Source organism: Micropterus dolomieu, linkage group LG03 (genome assembly GCF_021292245.1).
Source record: "Micropterus dolomieu isolate WLL.071019.BEF.003 ecotype Adirondacks linkage group LG03, ASM2129224v1, whole genome shotgun sequence".
NCBI lineage: Eukaryota > Metazoa > Chordata > Actinopteri > Centrarchiformes > Centrarchidae > Micropterus > Micropterus dolomieu.
The window spans coordinates 17,605,108-17,620,484 of record NC_060152.1 but is presented as its reverse complement, the minus strand read 5'-3'; the positions used below and the strand labels follow the sequence as shown (position 1 = coordinate 17,620,484).

Genomic DNA, 15,377 nt, shown 5'->3' with positions numbered 1-15,377 from the left:
TGAGTTGACAGCCCAGTGTAACGATATGGTCACCATGAATTTAAAACATCCAATCGTCTTTTAACCTTATTTGTCCAACGACCAGGATTTCAAATCTGTAGATCTGAATATGAAATAGAATAGATGTGCCAATAGATGAAAAATTAGAGAGATACTGCATCTATTAATTTTCACCACTTATAACAGATTTCTTTTCTTGCTCTGGCAAAACATAATGCCACATATCAATAACTATTAATGCATAGCAGACACCATAAGAATTAAACTTTAATACACTTACCCCATGAGGAAGATATACTGTAGATCTTGCTACCATTGACAGCACCTTTGATCTACTATCCCCACATCTGGCTACAAATAATCAGATTTACCACCCATCAGCTGCTGAAGCTTCTTTAAAGAGGACCAGATTTGCCAGCATGCATATTATAGAGAGCCAATAGCTTGGACCAGGTGTCATAACAGAGTTAACCAAATTCTCAGTGTTACGTACTTGCTTTTGATGTATCCAGGTCACTTGATAGGATTAAACTGTTAATCTGTTTTCAGGCAGGGTTTAGGTACATCTCAGCAGGCTTAATATAACAAGTGAAATAAATGCAACACTTAAGTGTACTCAATTTACAGCTAATTTCTATTTTACTCTCCATCAAATGGTTCACCAGCGGCAAACATGAATTATAAAATATTTTTCCCACTTGAAAAATGCTCAAAGTATTTAGATGCCAGTCCACCAGTAGAGAGCACTGTTACTCCATCAGTGAGTGACACACAAGACCAACATACTTAACACTGTAGCCAGTAAACAGCAAGGTAGTAAAATGCTACTCGGTACTTGTCAAGCCAAGTGAGTTAGGTGATACACATACATGCATACATGAGCAGCATAAAAATGTGTTTTAGTGGCATCGGCAACATTACAGACCAAAGTGTTTGCATTACTCAATGTTTATTCCATGCAGTACAAGTTAATTTACTGTCAGTAACAGACATAGCAGCTGCTTTGTGGTAAAGTCAGCCAGGATATGACAGCTCCAGCAGCATCACCACAGTGGCAGCCCGTCATACCTACAACATAAGGAAGTCACAAGTTAAGTAAAAAACATTAAAACCTATGTACAATGTTTCTCTGTCTCCATTCACATACAAGAGGAAGAGGGTGCAAACATCTCGTAATAAGATTCACTCAATACAATACCACAGCTCACTACAAACTTGAGAATCAACACTTCATTGGCGCAGTGTGAACATGTTTTAGGATACAATACTATACGTTATACTGCATAATATACAACACAGATTAGTAAGATAAAATTAAATAAATAAAAAGCTTTACAAAATGTATACAAAGCAAACTGCACTGCAATAATTTCAAATAGTTTACCCAACATAGTTTGATCCTGGAATACTCTCTGTGCTCTCCCTCACCAACACATCGGAAAATACAGTATCTGGGCTGTCTCTTTTCCCATACCTGTGCATTAAAAAAAGAGGCAAGCAACATATCAGTACTTATTTGCTTGTACATTCAAAACATTATGAATAGTATTTTAAAGAAATTCAAGAACCAACCTCTGTCTTGTAATGAGATTGATGTAGTGTCTTAGTGCAGAATAATATCTGGCGAGCTCCTCGGGTGGTGCGCCTTCCCGGGGACTGGCAGGCTTGGCTGGATAAGCATTAATGCCAGAGTGAATACAAGCCAGCAGGCAGAGAGACAGAATACTCAGGGACATCACAGCGCTGGAGCGAATCCTGGGTCATAGGTAAAATGAATAGTCAAAATGCATGATAAAAAATAATTATTCAATAATATCACAACACCAAAATCAGAAATAGAAGCTCCACCATAAACACTGCCAGATCCAACATTACTTGACTTTAAATCAAAAAGTGAAAATAAAAACATTGCTTACATTATAATGCAACACTTGAAAATATTGTAGCTGGCTTTCTTGCTGTTCAAGACACCTCTGTCAGATTCCCAACATTGCCCGTGTTTTATACAGTGTGTCAGATGGGGAGGGAGGGTGATTTCATTCACTTTTAGGGTACTCCTGAGAAATATCTACTGCCTCATTAGTTTAGTCATCACTGAATGTTGAGGCAGTGAAACAAATACAAGACACACAGTTACATTAGTGTGCAAAGACCAAAACATGTGAGGTGTCACTGCATTAGCTTCATTCAGTTGTTAATTATTTAACTAGATGGTGTTCTAAATTCTCAAATTAAAACATTGAAAAGCCCTTTGTGGGATTAATAAAGTATGTCTTCTCTTCTCTTAATTGCATTAGAAATTTAATGCAGATGGTCAACATGTGTGCTTTAATTATTCCTGAATTGTATTATCACAAATTTGTATTTTTTTCCAACATGATCAACTTTTTTGCAGCAAACAATTAGTTTAATTATACATAAAGTCACAGAGGCATGCATAATTGATTCATATCAATTTGCCACATTGTTATTTTATCCTTAATTGTTTTTGCTTCTATATTAAGTGCACTATGAAGGCCTTAAATGTTTGAAGGGTAGAAAAGAGTACACTTGATCACAACAAATTGCCCTTTTGTTCAAAAATACATTTTAATTATAAGTGGAGTGATGTTCGCAAAGTACCGGTACAAGTGGAGGCACGCTTTATTAAGTTAGAGTCCGCTTAAGAGCCACAGCCAGCATGACAAGTCTCAATAAAACCGACGATGTGTAACTTGGCTGATGGTGGTCGGTTGTTTTCACATTAAGTTGAAATGCGTTACGATTCCCCAGCTATTTGGAAATATGTTGTTTTTGGTTTATAGCGAAATGCTGGGGGGTCTGTATACATTTAATGTGTTAATCTTAATATATAATCCAAATGTTAGAATTAAAGAAAGGGTAGCTATATATATGTTATTAAATAAAAGTGTCTTTATCTGCGCAGTCTAAAGTCTACAAGTAATTCACTCAGTTCTTAAGGGTTAGCACTTACTAGCCAGAAGGACAAATATAGTCATTTGCAGTTACTAGCCAGAAGGACAAAACAGCTTCTAAAGTCTCAAACTCATTAGTAAATGTTGTGAATATAAATCCATTGATTGCTTATCATGTGTCTAATCTAAATGAATGCAAAACTGTGGCCCAACTCTACTTTAAATTCTACTGACTGACATACAGTTGTCTTAAAACAATAACTGAAAACATTTTGGCCAAACCAGCAAGCATAGCTCCAAATTACACCAAATACAAGAAAGGGCTGTAAATTGCTCAAACCCATACATTTTCAATTCCAGATGATAGGGGGCACAAAAAGCTTTCAGCCCCAAAATGGTAAGATTAATTTAATGGCAACTATTTTCTTTGAAGAGCACACTGAAATTTGACAGTAGATTGGTGCTGTTGTTTCCAATGACATATCATATGAGAACTCTATTCCAGAGCGAGAGCACAGTCTTTGCAGGAACAGTACACACAAAACTAAAAACTTTCACATTAAATACCAAATACCTGGACATTGTACACCAGAATGACTTATTTCATTCTGTAAAAATTGTTAACATTTTAATATGATTTCAATAGCACAAATCAAAGTATCACTCCAAGATATCCTGTTGACAGTTAATACAAATGTGTCATGAACGCTCCAAAATGTCTAGAGAGCAAAGTAATAAAACACTAGCAAATAGAAATACATTGGATATGCAGTGAAGAATATAATTTCTACAAAAACAAAAGAAAAATATCTAAATAATGAACCACAACAACACAGAATTATACTTTACTATTATATACTGATCATACATTTTTTGAGTCACTGGTGTTTATTATTGACTTTTACTATTTCTGAAGTAATGGATGTGCTGTATGGAGAATGGTCAATAAGAAATGCCTGGTTAAAACACTGGTCACATCAGCTTGCGTAATTCCTTGCTGACAAAAGAGGACCAGGTGGATAAAGCACTAAGAGACCTTTAGTGTCATGTCGGATACAGTTGATGTGCTCTCTGGTAATTGTTGTCATTAACATCCTCCACTGACAGAGACTGCAGCCAAGTGCCAACCCACCTTCAGGACACAGACTAATATCCAACAACCTAAATACTCACTTCCTTCACATGTTTTTTTAGTGCAAATACTATGCTAGAACGCTAACAGTATAGAGGGTTGATGGGCTTTTATCTGAGGATTGAAGCTGAAAGTCATGGTTGGGGGCTGTAAAGATAAATTACTTATTTCCTGCCAACTGCATACCAGGGAGGGATGAACAGCTACCGTTTAATTTGCTCTTTTTTACGTGCGACATAATGTTGCCATGGACATACACTGATGGAATTATATCTGCAAATTAAGCATGGTAAGCTTTATACTGTGTTTGCACTTTATTAGTGCCATTAAATGTTAAAAATGTGGTGTACCTACCTCAACTATGCAAGACAGATACTCTGCTACTGCTGTTTCCAAAAGCTAAGTAATCTGCCTTTATTCACAAGCTCCTCCATTATAGAGCATATTAACACTATGGTCATTAATGGCTGCACAACAGCGGGTAAAATGGCTGTGCAGCTGATGAGAACATTAGCAACTTTTTGAGTCAAACACAGAACAAATCTTTTTCTGTTACTCTTTCAGTTTTCCCTCCACGGCCACTGTTAAGCAATTATTGATGGCTTTAAAGCTGTTGAGATTCACTATTATCATTAGTGTGAGTCATTCTTAATTTTCAGAACATGTAAGTACAAACAACATCACTGCAAGGCTCAAAAACATTTAAATACCAAGTCCTGTCAGGCTCTGTGTAGGCATCTACCGCTTCATTACATTTTTACATTTAGCTAATGTTCTGATCCAGCATGATTCACAAGTCAATGAAGCGCAATGGTCACTTGCTAGGAAGTCATGTGGGTATAGATTGTGTGTGTATGCATGTAGTTTCTGTGACAGTTTGCCTTTCTGTGTTCTCTTTTTAATTTGTAATATTGCCTGCCAGGTCTCTCTCCTGGCAATTACGATTGGTCAGTCACATTTTGTTTCATTTGTAGTTTTCTTTTTTATGTTCAAATAAAACTTCACAAAAGGACGAGAACCAACCGAAATGTATACTTGCCCAGACTCAACCCAACAAGAACACGTAACACAAAATCTTTTTAAAGATATTCACAAAAACACCCAAATGATAACTAAACAGTTTGCAAGGGATTAAACAACCTTACTATGTTTACCGCAAAATTGAGTGTGCTGCTCTAGCTGATACTCTCTTCTACACTCCAGTCTCAAAACAAATGATGTTGCGAAATCTGAAATCTACCTCCAGGCTCTGATTCTCCATACAAATGCAGGTATTTGGAGCTTAATAAAAGGAAAATGTCACATATTAATGATAATGTATCAGTGTATTTCAACAATGTTGTGGGAGAAACTTTGTCTTATCAAAATCAAAATGTGTAATCAAAACACAAAATTTTTTGGGACTAGCGTAGCATGGTATCCTAAATGCTGGTTATTTGCCAGACTGCACAGTTACAGACGTAGTTACAGTCTTTCAGTTGCAAAAGTGCTGACTGACCTACCTATGTGTGTTGCCATCACTGAGCAATCTTTTAGCACATGCTAAGTGAGTGCATGTCATGACTAATACTTTCAACAACAACTTCTTTTCCTGTGGGAGCAATTGGCTTGTTTGATTTGGTTGAACGCATCAACTGGAGTGACTTGTTTTGGTGACCCCACAATCATTTCTTTGCAAAACTGTGCCTAAAACTTGCTCTTCACAGAAAACAAACCAGTGAATGGAAACAATTCAGTACAAAAATTGAATATTTCCTTTCCAGGAGACTGCATTCTTGGTCTCCACAACATTGTTTTAATTTAAAAAAATTATTTTAACAAAAAAGAAAAAGGGACCACTCTTTGCCATGAGTAGTTTTAGTTTTAATGATTCTTTACTTAAGTACTGCTTGAATTTGGAATGCAAGATTTCTATTTAGGATGTAAACACTCATTTAACTACTGGTTTGTTAAAATGTTAAAAAATAAAGAAGACTGACTTGCCAATCTGTGGCTACAGCAACATTACCTTTTCATGCAGTAATGTACTTGAACTTTTTCATAGTGAATATTTTTACATGCCTTTATACAACTAAAAGGCATCTTGTCAGAGCAACTATTTACTTTGCAGGAAATGTGGCTGAGTAAAGACCCTGTCACAATAAAATGAAAGATTTAGAGAATACTTCTACAATATCTAGAATGGAATTTAAATTCATTTTAATGATCAAAATATGTTAAGACATATATATCTTCACCAGACTCAATTTTACAAATACCCATCAGATGCCCTGTGATGGTCAAATTATCTGAAAAGGTGTTGCTTTTCAATCCATGTTATTTTTTTGTCCAAAGAAGGGACAAACAAATATAACCTTTTATTTCTCCTCACAGGGATGGGAAATGATGCATCCAAAATTACAAAGTAGTAGTAAAGTCTGCATGCAACTTGATTAGTCTTGGTTTGTCACTTGGTGACTTCAGCATCATATATAAAGTCCTCTGGTAGCGTCTCAGCAGGCATCCTCTTCAGCTGCTCATCAAAGGTGCGGAGAGTCCAGAGTTTCTCCAGTTCGTACACTTCTCTGGTCTCTGGTAGCATGAAGTGAACAACCATATTCCCTGAGACAGCCAAAGGAGCAGGAAAGTGAACACCATTAACAAAAACCAGCTTACATATCCAACTGTTTAAATTGGACATTAGTTTCACATACCGAAGTCAATACACATCCAGTCCTCTGCATCCTTTCCTTCAATCTTGACATTTGGCTCTCCATCATTCTTCAGAAACTTGTACTGGAGAAAAATATATTTTTTATGTATATTTTATAAATAAACACATGTTGCATATCAACATTTTAACAATGAGAAGATCACTATTAGTTACCACTTTGATGGCATAAAGGGCCATTGCACGGAGGTGTCTCGGTGATACACCGCTGACAACAATGAAGTACTCTGCGTATTTGATCTGCTCTGGTACTTGAATCACACAGATGTCCACTGCATTTTCCTGACGCAGCAGAGAAATCAGCACATCGAGAGTGAATTTCTCAGAGGATCCTGGAGAAAACCAAGGTTGAAGATTTTGTCTGACATTATTCAAGCAATAAATGTGTGCCAACTTTACTACCGTAATTGCATGATAGCTAGTAAAATGCTATTTGTGTTGAAACAGAGAAAAGCCTTCACATACAACAGCAATGCAGGGTGATTGAAGAACCTCATTCATCACAGTCACTAAGACAGCAACTAACAATTTTTCATTATCCATCCATTTGATCATTTTCCTGGTTAATCATTTAATCATTTGGCAAAACGTCAAAACATTCAAAAAGACAGTCACAACTCCTAAATCCGAAACTATTAATTAGTCAACAAAAAACCATTCAGCAACTATTTTGAAAATCGATTGTTTTTAGTCCTTTTTTAAGCAGAAAAGCCACACATTTGCTGGTTCAAGTTTCTCAAATGTGAGAATTTCCTGCTTTTCTTTTAATACAGTAAACTAAATTTCTTTGTTATTTGGCAATTGGAAGGTGTCAACATGGGCTCTGGGAAATTGATGAAATGATTACTTGATAGATGAGGAAAATAATCCACAGATTAACCAATTATAAGAACAACAATTTTTAGTTGCAGCAATTTCCCTGAGTCCATGGTTAAGTATTTTTTGTTTTGTTCAACGAAAAAAATCAATGTAGTGTATCTATAAACTATTATAGATTAATCTGCCAATCATTTTTATATCACTTTATCATTTGGTCTATTTATCTAAATGTCAGAAAACATTTAAAAGAGGTGACCTATTCAAATATCTGGTTTTGCCATATGGAGAAGAAAAGAAGCAAATACTCACATTAAATAATTAATTGTAATTTTCTTTAAAAATTACTTATTCAGTTAATATAGTAACATTGATCTACTAACCAACAGCTTGCCTACTTACTGTGACTCGGGGCACTGCCGTCACTGTCCATCTCTTGTGATGATTCCTCTTGAAACACTTCCGTGCTCCTCTTTGAATTACTGCCTTCACTACACATATCTGAATAAAGTCTTTGTGTGTCTAAGTGACGGGTGAATACATGAGTCCAATGCTGACATGAGGATACATTTGCTGTAAAACGTCGAGGCAAACACAGACTGTGACAACGTGCTTTGGGGACCGAACAGATGGTTCTAAAAAGACCCATTTGCTCTGGTAACACGCTGCTTTTAAATACAGACGATACCAGTTTCTTAGAACGACGGACAATACTCATTATTTCAACTTCATCATAATATAACAGTCAATGCTAAACACGAGTATTTCAAGGGCTAAAAACAGGAAGTGATTCTTGTTCTTGGCTTTTGATTGGTTCGTACGGCTTCTTCGTTGTTTTCTGGGCCTGGAATAAAGGTAGCACACCCCTATAGACCACAACGAAAATTGACCTCAGAATTCAAAGCTATTGAATTTGTATACAAATGTACACGATACTGAATTCCAGAATTATAAAATTGTCCTGTGATTAAGATTTTGCCTTAATCTAGTGATACTGCTTTAAATCTGTTAAACAAATCCTCAACATCAGTTATATAATAAATAACAAAATATCCCAGGATATTTTATACACCCAAGGTGTCTGGCAATGCTTGCTCATCCTGCTTTGTAAATTGTCCCTTAGTTTTAGTTGAAGCTGGGTAATGACTTCTGCTGTGTCACTGTGTCAGACAGGTATATTCAAGTTACGCAACCCATAACTGATAGCAAATGAAAAGCAAGAGACATTGTTTGAAATTTATTATTTACATTTATTTCCAAAATTAATGCCTCGACCTGAACATGCTGTATTGTATAAAACTGTAAATATTATAAAATTTTAACAAATCTATATGAATTCCTGAGGTACAATCTCATTGGTCAGTACATTGTCATTGAAATCACAAATTCAAGTATGTAAACAAAACATTGTTGTGCCCGTATAGATTAGAGCATGTACATTTTTGTATATTTTGTTCCTTTTTGTTTGAACGTGACGTTGTATTCACTTCGGTCCTCATTCATCAGCGCAGTCAGAGTCCATAGTTACATTCAGTCTCAAGCCCACAGGAATATGGTCCGTCAGGCCAGCCAGCTGGGTTATGAAAGTCAACTCTTCAATTTCCTGAATGGAGACAAAGAGTGTGTGTGTTTTTATGATTTATGCTTCTTTATGATAAATTGTGTTGTAATACCTTTTCTGTAAGATGTGACTGTCAGTAGTTTTGCCAAATGCACGTTTTATAAACTATTCGTGGTATCTCAAAGTTACTTCAATGGAGACGTAGGAGGACAGTGAGTAGATGAAAAGAGTAAAAATAGGGACACATACTGTTCGGCAGTGCTTTGAAATGGAGTTTTCACGGTACAGGATGTAGTCAATCCGACGGCCAACCCATGGCTGGCCAGTCTCAGGGTAAACTAACGGGCAGTCCTCTACAGGAACAGGAGGGGAGACATACTGCTTTCTTAGCTCTTCTTTCTCCAAAGTTCTACAAAGGCACACAGAGAAGACAGAGTGGGTCTTCAAATCAGCTTCAGTGAATAAACAGTGAGTGAGTTTAGGTCATATGACAGTAGTGCTGTCCTACAGAGGATTAATGGTCTACCTTTGTAGATTTTCTGGGGTTATTATGTCATCTTCATACAATGTGGGCTGCTCCAGCAGTGTACCTTCAGATGGAAACCAATGAAATACCCAATGAATTGTTATGATTTGTCTTGCATGTATGCCGTATTTATTGTAGTCTAATGGTTTAAGATGGTATGCACCAATGACCCAGGGCTTCTCTTTTCCAGGCCCTGCCCTGCAAGGATCTCTGTATTCCTCAAACAGACAGTGATTCTGTTCCTGGACATCATCTAGACAAACAGGTATAAACAGTAAACATGCATAAATACTATAAAAAAAAAAAAAAAAATATATATATATATATATATATATAATATAATAATAGGACAGAATAATAGAACATTATCAGACAATGTTCTATTACACAGACGCACCGGGTGAGCAGTTGTCAAAGTTGAAATCTCCACAGAGCACATCAAAAACTACGTCCTCGTCATCCTGTCTGCTGGTAGCTTGAAAATCACCAATCCACTTGGTTATCATGTGTAACTGCTCACAACGAATCTTCCCATCACCTGAAAAAAGAAAACATACACCAGCTTTCACAAAGCTTAGGAAAATGTCAAATTCTGCATTAATCTGAGCAGACCAAATCAGAAAATTAAGACTTGCCCTCTGGTGCATGAAGATGCGTGCAGTTGAAATAGCCCACCACTTTCTTCTGTTTTTTATTCTGCCCAATTAGCACCTAAGAATTTCAACAACATCAATCCATCACATTTCCACAGTGACAAAAGCATGAGTTAATGTGAATTCTGCATCACAAAAAGGACAACCGTAATAACTGATAACAGCTTAATACATGATATTAAGCAAGATACCTTAGCAGAAAGGAGGCCCTTGGCGGCCAGTGCATCTTCCCCACGACTGTTGGGAAAGCAGTGGTACTGGGCCTCGAGCACAGGGAATCGGCTGGCTAGGAACAGACCACTGTTGAAGAACTTGAAAGAGGAACAGCTGCACGGTGGCTGGCAGGCATACACACCAATGTCATACAGTATGTGTCCAAACACAGGACTCAGTACTTGGGTGAGCTTCTGTGCTGCCCTCTTATCAAACACCTCTTCTAGGCACAGTATGTCAACATTGGCTGGAAACAATGACGACACTTCCCAGGGTACATTGTCCTGCAGGCGGAGACCCTGGGAGAGCAAAGCTCGGGGAGCACTCCGGTGACCGGTTCGGCCCTGTAGGTTGGAGTTGTGATTGGAATTGAAAAGGGGAGAAGGTGACTCAGTCGAGGGCTCTTCTGTATCATCACAGGGCACACAAACCACATGACTATTGGACTTTGGGACTGAAACATTTCCTTCAGCAGAGTCTGCATGATAACCCACTGGGGGCTGTGCCTGCCTATCAGTGGCCCCATATGTTGATGAGTTAACTGTGGGGAGTATACTGCTGGAGGGGCTGAGAGTCCCACAGCTGCTGGGGGAGTCAACAAAGATGCGAATATGGGGTCGATCAACACCCTGCACAATGAGCTGACCAATGGCAGTCGCCCTGTTCTGGGTGTGCGCCAGGTTGTTGAAGCGGGCCAGGCTGTCCGGCAACAGACACAGGTTGGCTGTGGCAAATCCAAATGATGCCTTTCCTACCTGCTCAAAGCCTGTGTGGGTCCCCTTCTCTGGTGAGGATGGTGTCTCTCTATGGTAGTAAAAAGGCCTTCGGCAGGCTTGCAGAGGCGCCCAGAGGAGAAAGCCCAGGAGGCCCAAGGGAGCCGTGGCAAGAAAAAGGATGAAGAAGACAATGGAGCCAAAGAAGACCTTGAGGGGGTATAAGTAGCATTCCTGCTCCAGTCGCTGGGTTTGCTCCAGGGTGGTGGACTTGCATACAGCAATGAGGCGGTCAAGAAACCAAAAACAAGGCAGGATGAGAGCCCAACCCACAGCATGGATGCCTGCAACAAACCCATTAGGAAATGGAGACGCCCGCAGGGCCATGTCTCTGTCCCTTCTCTACGCAACAATCACAATGAACAGCATCAGGACGTCTAATTCAAGCCTCATTCCTGTCTCTTCTTCATGGGCTCCACTGGACACTAAGACGAGAATGAAATTAAATTATTATTACATGGCTCAGAAACAACTGGCTTTTACTTATTACATTACATTTACTCATTTGGCAGACACTTTTATCCAAAGCGACTTACATTTGAGGAACAACATACAAGCATCAACAAAGCATCAGCAAGAGATCTACATTTGACAATACATACTAGTAAGGGCAGCAATAAATACTAGTAAGAGCTAATAGCATGTATGTCATCAATGGGGTAAATACCTAGGGAAAGAAGTAAGAGTTAACAAAAAAGTGCAATCAATACAAGATAATTGTAAGCAAATAGAAGAAGAGCACAGGAAGTGCATGTTAGAAGTTAGGGGTAAGAGGTGTTATAAGAGAAATTGTTCTCGGAAGAGATGATTTTTCAAGAGCTTCTTGAAGTTCTGATGGCGTGTGGTAGCTCGTTCCACCATTGTGGTGTCACAGATGAGAACAGTCACAACTGAGATTGCTTTTTGTGTAGGGATGGCAGAGCCAGGTTACGTTTGTTAGAGGAGTGCAGTGGCTGAGAAGGAACATAAACTTGTATTATGGAGTTTAGGTAGATGGGTGCAGACCCAGTATTTACTCTTTATGCATGCATTAGTGACTTGAATTTGATTTGGGAGGCCACGGGTGGCCAGTAGAGGACACCGAGTAATGGAGTGACATGAGTCCTTTTGGGCTGATCAAAAACCAGACGCGCTGCTGTGTTCTGAACCATTTGTAGGGGTTTCACCGCACAAGCTGGAAGACCTGCTAGGAGGGCATTGCAATAGTTAAGTCGAGAGATCACCATGGCCTGTGCCAGAAGCTGGGTGGCACACTGAGAAAGGTACGGCCTAGTTTTTATGTTGTATAGAGCAAAGCAGCACGACCAAAAGACAGCAGCGACATGCGTCAACATGGTTTTACTCTAAAAATGATTTCATGCCCGTCCACAGTTGTGGAAAACATGAAGCAACTGACAGCTGTCCTGACATGAATGGAATGGGAATGAGTGGCTTACTGCACGATTATGCAATGCATCATGCTCAATTTTAAAGAGGTGGTATTACGCTCATTTTCAGGTTCAAAATCTTAATTAGGGGTTGTACCAGAACAGGTTTAACATGGTTTAATTTTCAAGAAACACCATATTTTTCCTCATACTGCCCATTGCTGCAGCTCCTCTTTTCACCCTGTGTTGTACGCTCCGCTCTTGAGCTACAGAGTGACGCATCTTACTTGTACAAAATCTTTGTTGGGAGTTGCACATGCGCAGTTCCCAGGTAAGGACTACTAGCCAATCAGAAGCAGAGAAGGGCGGGTCGTAAGAAACAAGGTAGTGAGATCCAAATCAAAGCCGCTTCAGACTGCGACCGTAACCTAGCAGATGGTGTAAGTTACTCAAGTCCACAACCACACAACATCATTGTTCCACATCTTACCATTAGGACTAAACGTTGAACTGTTGCTGGTGTTCTGACGATCTATGCTGCCTTGCCGAAAAATGCTACCATAGCGCAAATTCATAGACTCGACTCTACTCGGCCCTGCTCCGTTTTCTATTGCAGATAGAACCCAGAGATAGTACATAGCTTGTCGTTATAGCGAAGCCACACACAACTGCCGCAACATAATGTTCAATGCGACACACACACACCAGCTCTTAAAATATATCTACGGTTAAAACGTTTCACATTCCTCAGAATGTAAAGACAGATAAGCAGTATGAAAACTCTGTGAGCGGGTGGCTGGCCGGCCTCACACGCTCCTCCCGCGGGTTGGCACAGGCTTCCCCCGCAGCCGCTTGCGGAGCTCCTCAACTCCGAAAATATTCAAGCATTTTTGTTTCGCCATCACTTCTCGTAAAACTGTCAATCGAAATCTACACAGCTGATTTCTCACCTCAAAACTTCTCAGAAGTGGATTTAGTGATGAAATTACGAAATGTAATTACGAAAACTGTAAAATATAAAACTTTCTGTTGCTGGCCTCCGGTGCACGCAATGATGATGCAGTGAATAGTGAATATTCTCTCTGACCAATCAGCAATCTGTCGTGTTTTCACGTTACATTTTAGTATCCCTCAGCTCCCTTGGAACCTCGACCGAAGTGAGGTGATACCAAAAAAAGAACCTGGAAGCAGGTACTGGTACAACATTTCTACAATGGAAACCCAAACAAAGGCGAGTCGAGCCAAAGGGCCTCCACTCAGACTAGCTTGGTTTGAGGGTGTGTCTGACCCTGCAAGCTTTATGACGCGTTTTCATTGTGACATCACAAGTAAAGAAAGTGAAGGGCTGGACTACAAACGAGCTGTTTTCAAGCAGTTCAGAGCAGTGCTTTCTGAGGGACATGGGAACTCCCTTTGGGTTGGACATTAGGCTTTTTCACTTTGCAAACCTGTTACATGCACAAAAAAGATATATAACTCAATAAAGGAGAGGGGGAAAGCCAAAAAGCATAATACCACCTCTTTAAGGAGGCAAAGAGAAAAACATGGTGCAAACATCCTTTAATCCAGCTGTCACCATCTGCAGTGTTGCTAACCACTGGCGATCTGAGACCGCAATGAAAAGCCTGTCTGAACACCAAACCTTTGTGTACATTTACAGATTACTTCTAGTCTTAAGTCAGCAAATGTGGTAAAACCTAACAAATATTGTTCTAATGTTGTACAGATTTTATTTGAAAAGAATATCTAAAATGTAATATATTCCCAACATGTGGTAGAATCATAGGGCACAATATTATCAAGTCACGTTATATATTTTACGGTGAAAAGGGAGACCATAATAATGTAAACAGTTTTAGTGTGGATTTGCCCTTTAACATAAGTTCGTTGCCTCCAAGCGTTCACTCCCATTGCAGACTTTGGGCACTGACTCATAAGATATGGCTGGAAAAAATAAGACAATCCGTCGTTCAAAGAACACAACCAGGGAGTTGCAAATCCCCAACACCAAGACTATATAAACCCGATTCAAAGCAACCTATCATAACTTAAACCATCATGTAGCCTTTAAATAGCGCGATTTCTGTGTCATGGTGTCTCATCAGTGGGCACTCACACAGGTATGTTAGATGGGTCTCTGCAATGGTACGCCCGTGTGCAGGTATGCTAAGCTGTTTTACTTCATAAACTATTCAGAAAAACTTTCAAACCTAACTCCATAAATGTCGGTGTGTGTGTGACCGCATAAAGTTGGTCTATCATTATCGCACCAGGTTATTGAATCCTCACACTTAATACGTGCTTTATAAATATTTTTGTTATCTCAAATGAAAGCTGTCACCTGTCCTGTTGCGTAGCTAGCTTAAAACGGGCTAACGTGGCATCCCAGATGGTCTTACCTTTGCACGAAAACTGGGACAGTCCGTCTGATGAACCCATCCAGCGAGCAGCCTGATAATGTATTTATTGTATTACATTTATTTATGTTGTGACGTCTGTTAAAGGAAATGATCAGTTTCTATCTGGAAAACAGTTAAGCAAAGCTGCCCTAAACATAAACCCTCCCTGCTCCCAGCGGCTCATCACGCTGGCATTATTAAGCCACGCCCCAATGGCTTTGTTACTGTGTTGAGCCAGTCTGGCATGTGACCACGTGACTTAGGATAGGATAGTTACTGTAACCCAATTACTACTTATTGATTCAGAATATT

The 15,377-nt window shown here is 39.1% G+C and overlaps 3 protein-coding genes across 3 annotated transcripts; all 3 read right to left on the bottom strand.

Annotated features, from left to right (window-relative positions):
- Nucleotides 1-978: 978 nt before the first annotated feature.
- On the bottom strand, nt 979-2,078 carry LOC123968853 (peptide YY-like). The gene is made up of 3 exons (XM_046045847.1): nt 1,573-2,078; nt 1,385-1,474; nt 979-1,068 (listed from the first exon to the last, which is right to left on the bottom strand). Exons 1-3 carry the CDS (start codon nt 1,734-1,736, stop codon nt 1,044-1,046), a joined length of 279 nt encoding a protein of 92 aa, XP_045901803.1. The 5' UTR covers nt 1,737-2,078; the 3' UTR covers nt 979-1,043.
- A 4,311-nt stretch (nt 2,079-6,389) lies between these two features.
- On the bottom strand, nt 6,390-8,360 carry malsu1 (mitochondrial assembly of ribosomal large subunit 1). Its single transcript, XM_046045846.1, has 4 exons — nt 7,976-8,360; nt 6,914-7,089; nt 6,741-6,822; nt 6,390-6,648 (listed from the first exon to the last, which is right to left on the bottom strand). Exons 1-4 carry the CDS (start codon nt 8,289-8,291, stop codon nt 6,494-6,496), a joined length of 729 nt encoding a protein of 242 aa, XP_045901802.1. The 5' UTR covers nt 8,292-8,360; the 3' UTR covers nt 6,390-6,493.
- A 446-nt stretch (nt 8,361-8,806) lies between these two features.
- Nucleotides 8,807-15,247, bottom strand: smpd5 (sphingomyelin phosphodiesterase 5). Its single transcript, XM_046046086.1, has 8 exons — nt 15,066-15,247; nt 10,505-11,724; nt 10,296-10,371; nt 10,058-10,198; nt 9,824-9,913; nt 9,661-9,724; nt 9,384-9,543; nt 8,807-9,176 (listed from the first exon to the last, which is right to left on the bottom strand). The coding sequence occupies exons 2-8, from the start codon at nt 11,624-11,626 to the stop codon at nt 9,069-9,071; spliced, it is 1,761 nt and encodes a 586-aa protein (XP_045902042.1). The 5' UTR covers nt 11,627-11,724; nt 15,066-15,247; the 3' UTR covers nt 8,807-9,068.
- Between the last annotated feature and the right edge of the window lie 130 nt (nt 15,248-15,377).

Excerpts from the sequence above, each read along its gene's own strand:
- LOC123968853 (XM_046045847.1), bottom strand. The coding sequence starts at position 1,736 with ATGTCCCTGAGTATTCTGTCTCTCTGCCTGCTGGCTTGTATTCACTCT. Across the intron at positions 1,475-1,572 it reads AATCTCATTACAAGACAGAG|GTATGGGAAAAGAGACAGCC; the intron begins GTTGGTTCTTGA and ends TTTAATGCACAG. Across the intron at positions 1,069-1,384 it reads CCAGGATCAAACTATGTTGG|GTATGACGGGCTGCCACTGT; the intron begins GTAAACTATTTG and ends CTTATGTTGTAG.
- malsu1 (XM_046045846.1), bottom strand. The coding sequence starts at position 8,291 with ATGAGTATTGTCCGTCGTTCTAAGAAACTGGTATCGTCTGTATTTAAA. Across the intron at positions 7,090-7,975 it reads CGGCAGTGCCCCGAGTCACA|GATCCTCTGAGAAATTCACT; the intron begins GTAAGTAGGCAA and ends GGTTTTCTCCAG. Across the intron at positions 6,649-6,740 it reads CTGGATGTGTATTGACTTCG|GGAATATGGTTGTTCACTTC; the intron begins GTATGTGAAACT and ends TGGCTGTCTCAG.
- smpd5 (XM_046046086.1), bottom strand. The coding sequence starts at position 11,626 with ATGGCCCTGCGGGCGTCTCCATTTCCTAATGGGTTTGTTGCAGGCATC. Across the intron at positions 10,372-10,504 it reads AGGGCCTCCTTTCTGCTAAG|GTGCTAATTGGGCAGAATAA; the intron begins GTATCTTGCTTA and ends TGAAATTCTTAG. Across the intron at positions 9,914-10,057 it reads CTTTGACAACTGCTCACCCG|ATGATGTCCAGGAACAGAAT; the intron begins GTGCGTCTGTGT and ends CTGTTTGTCTAG.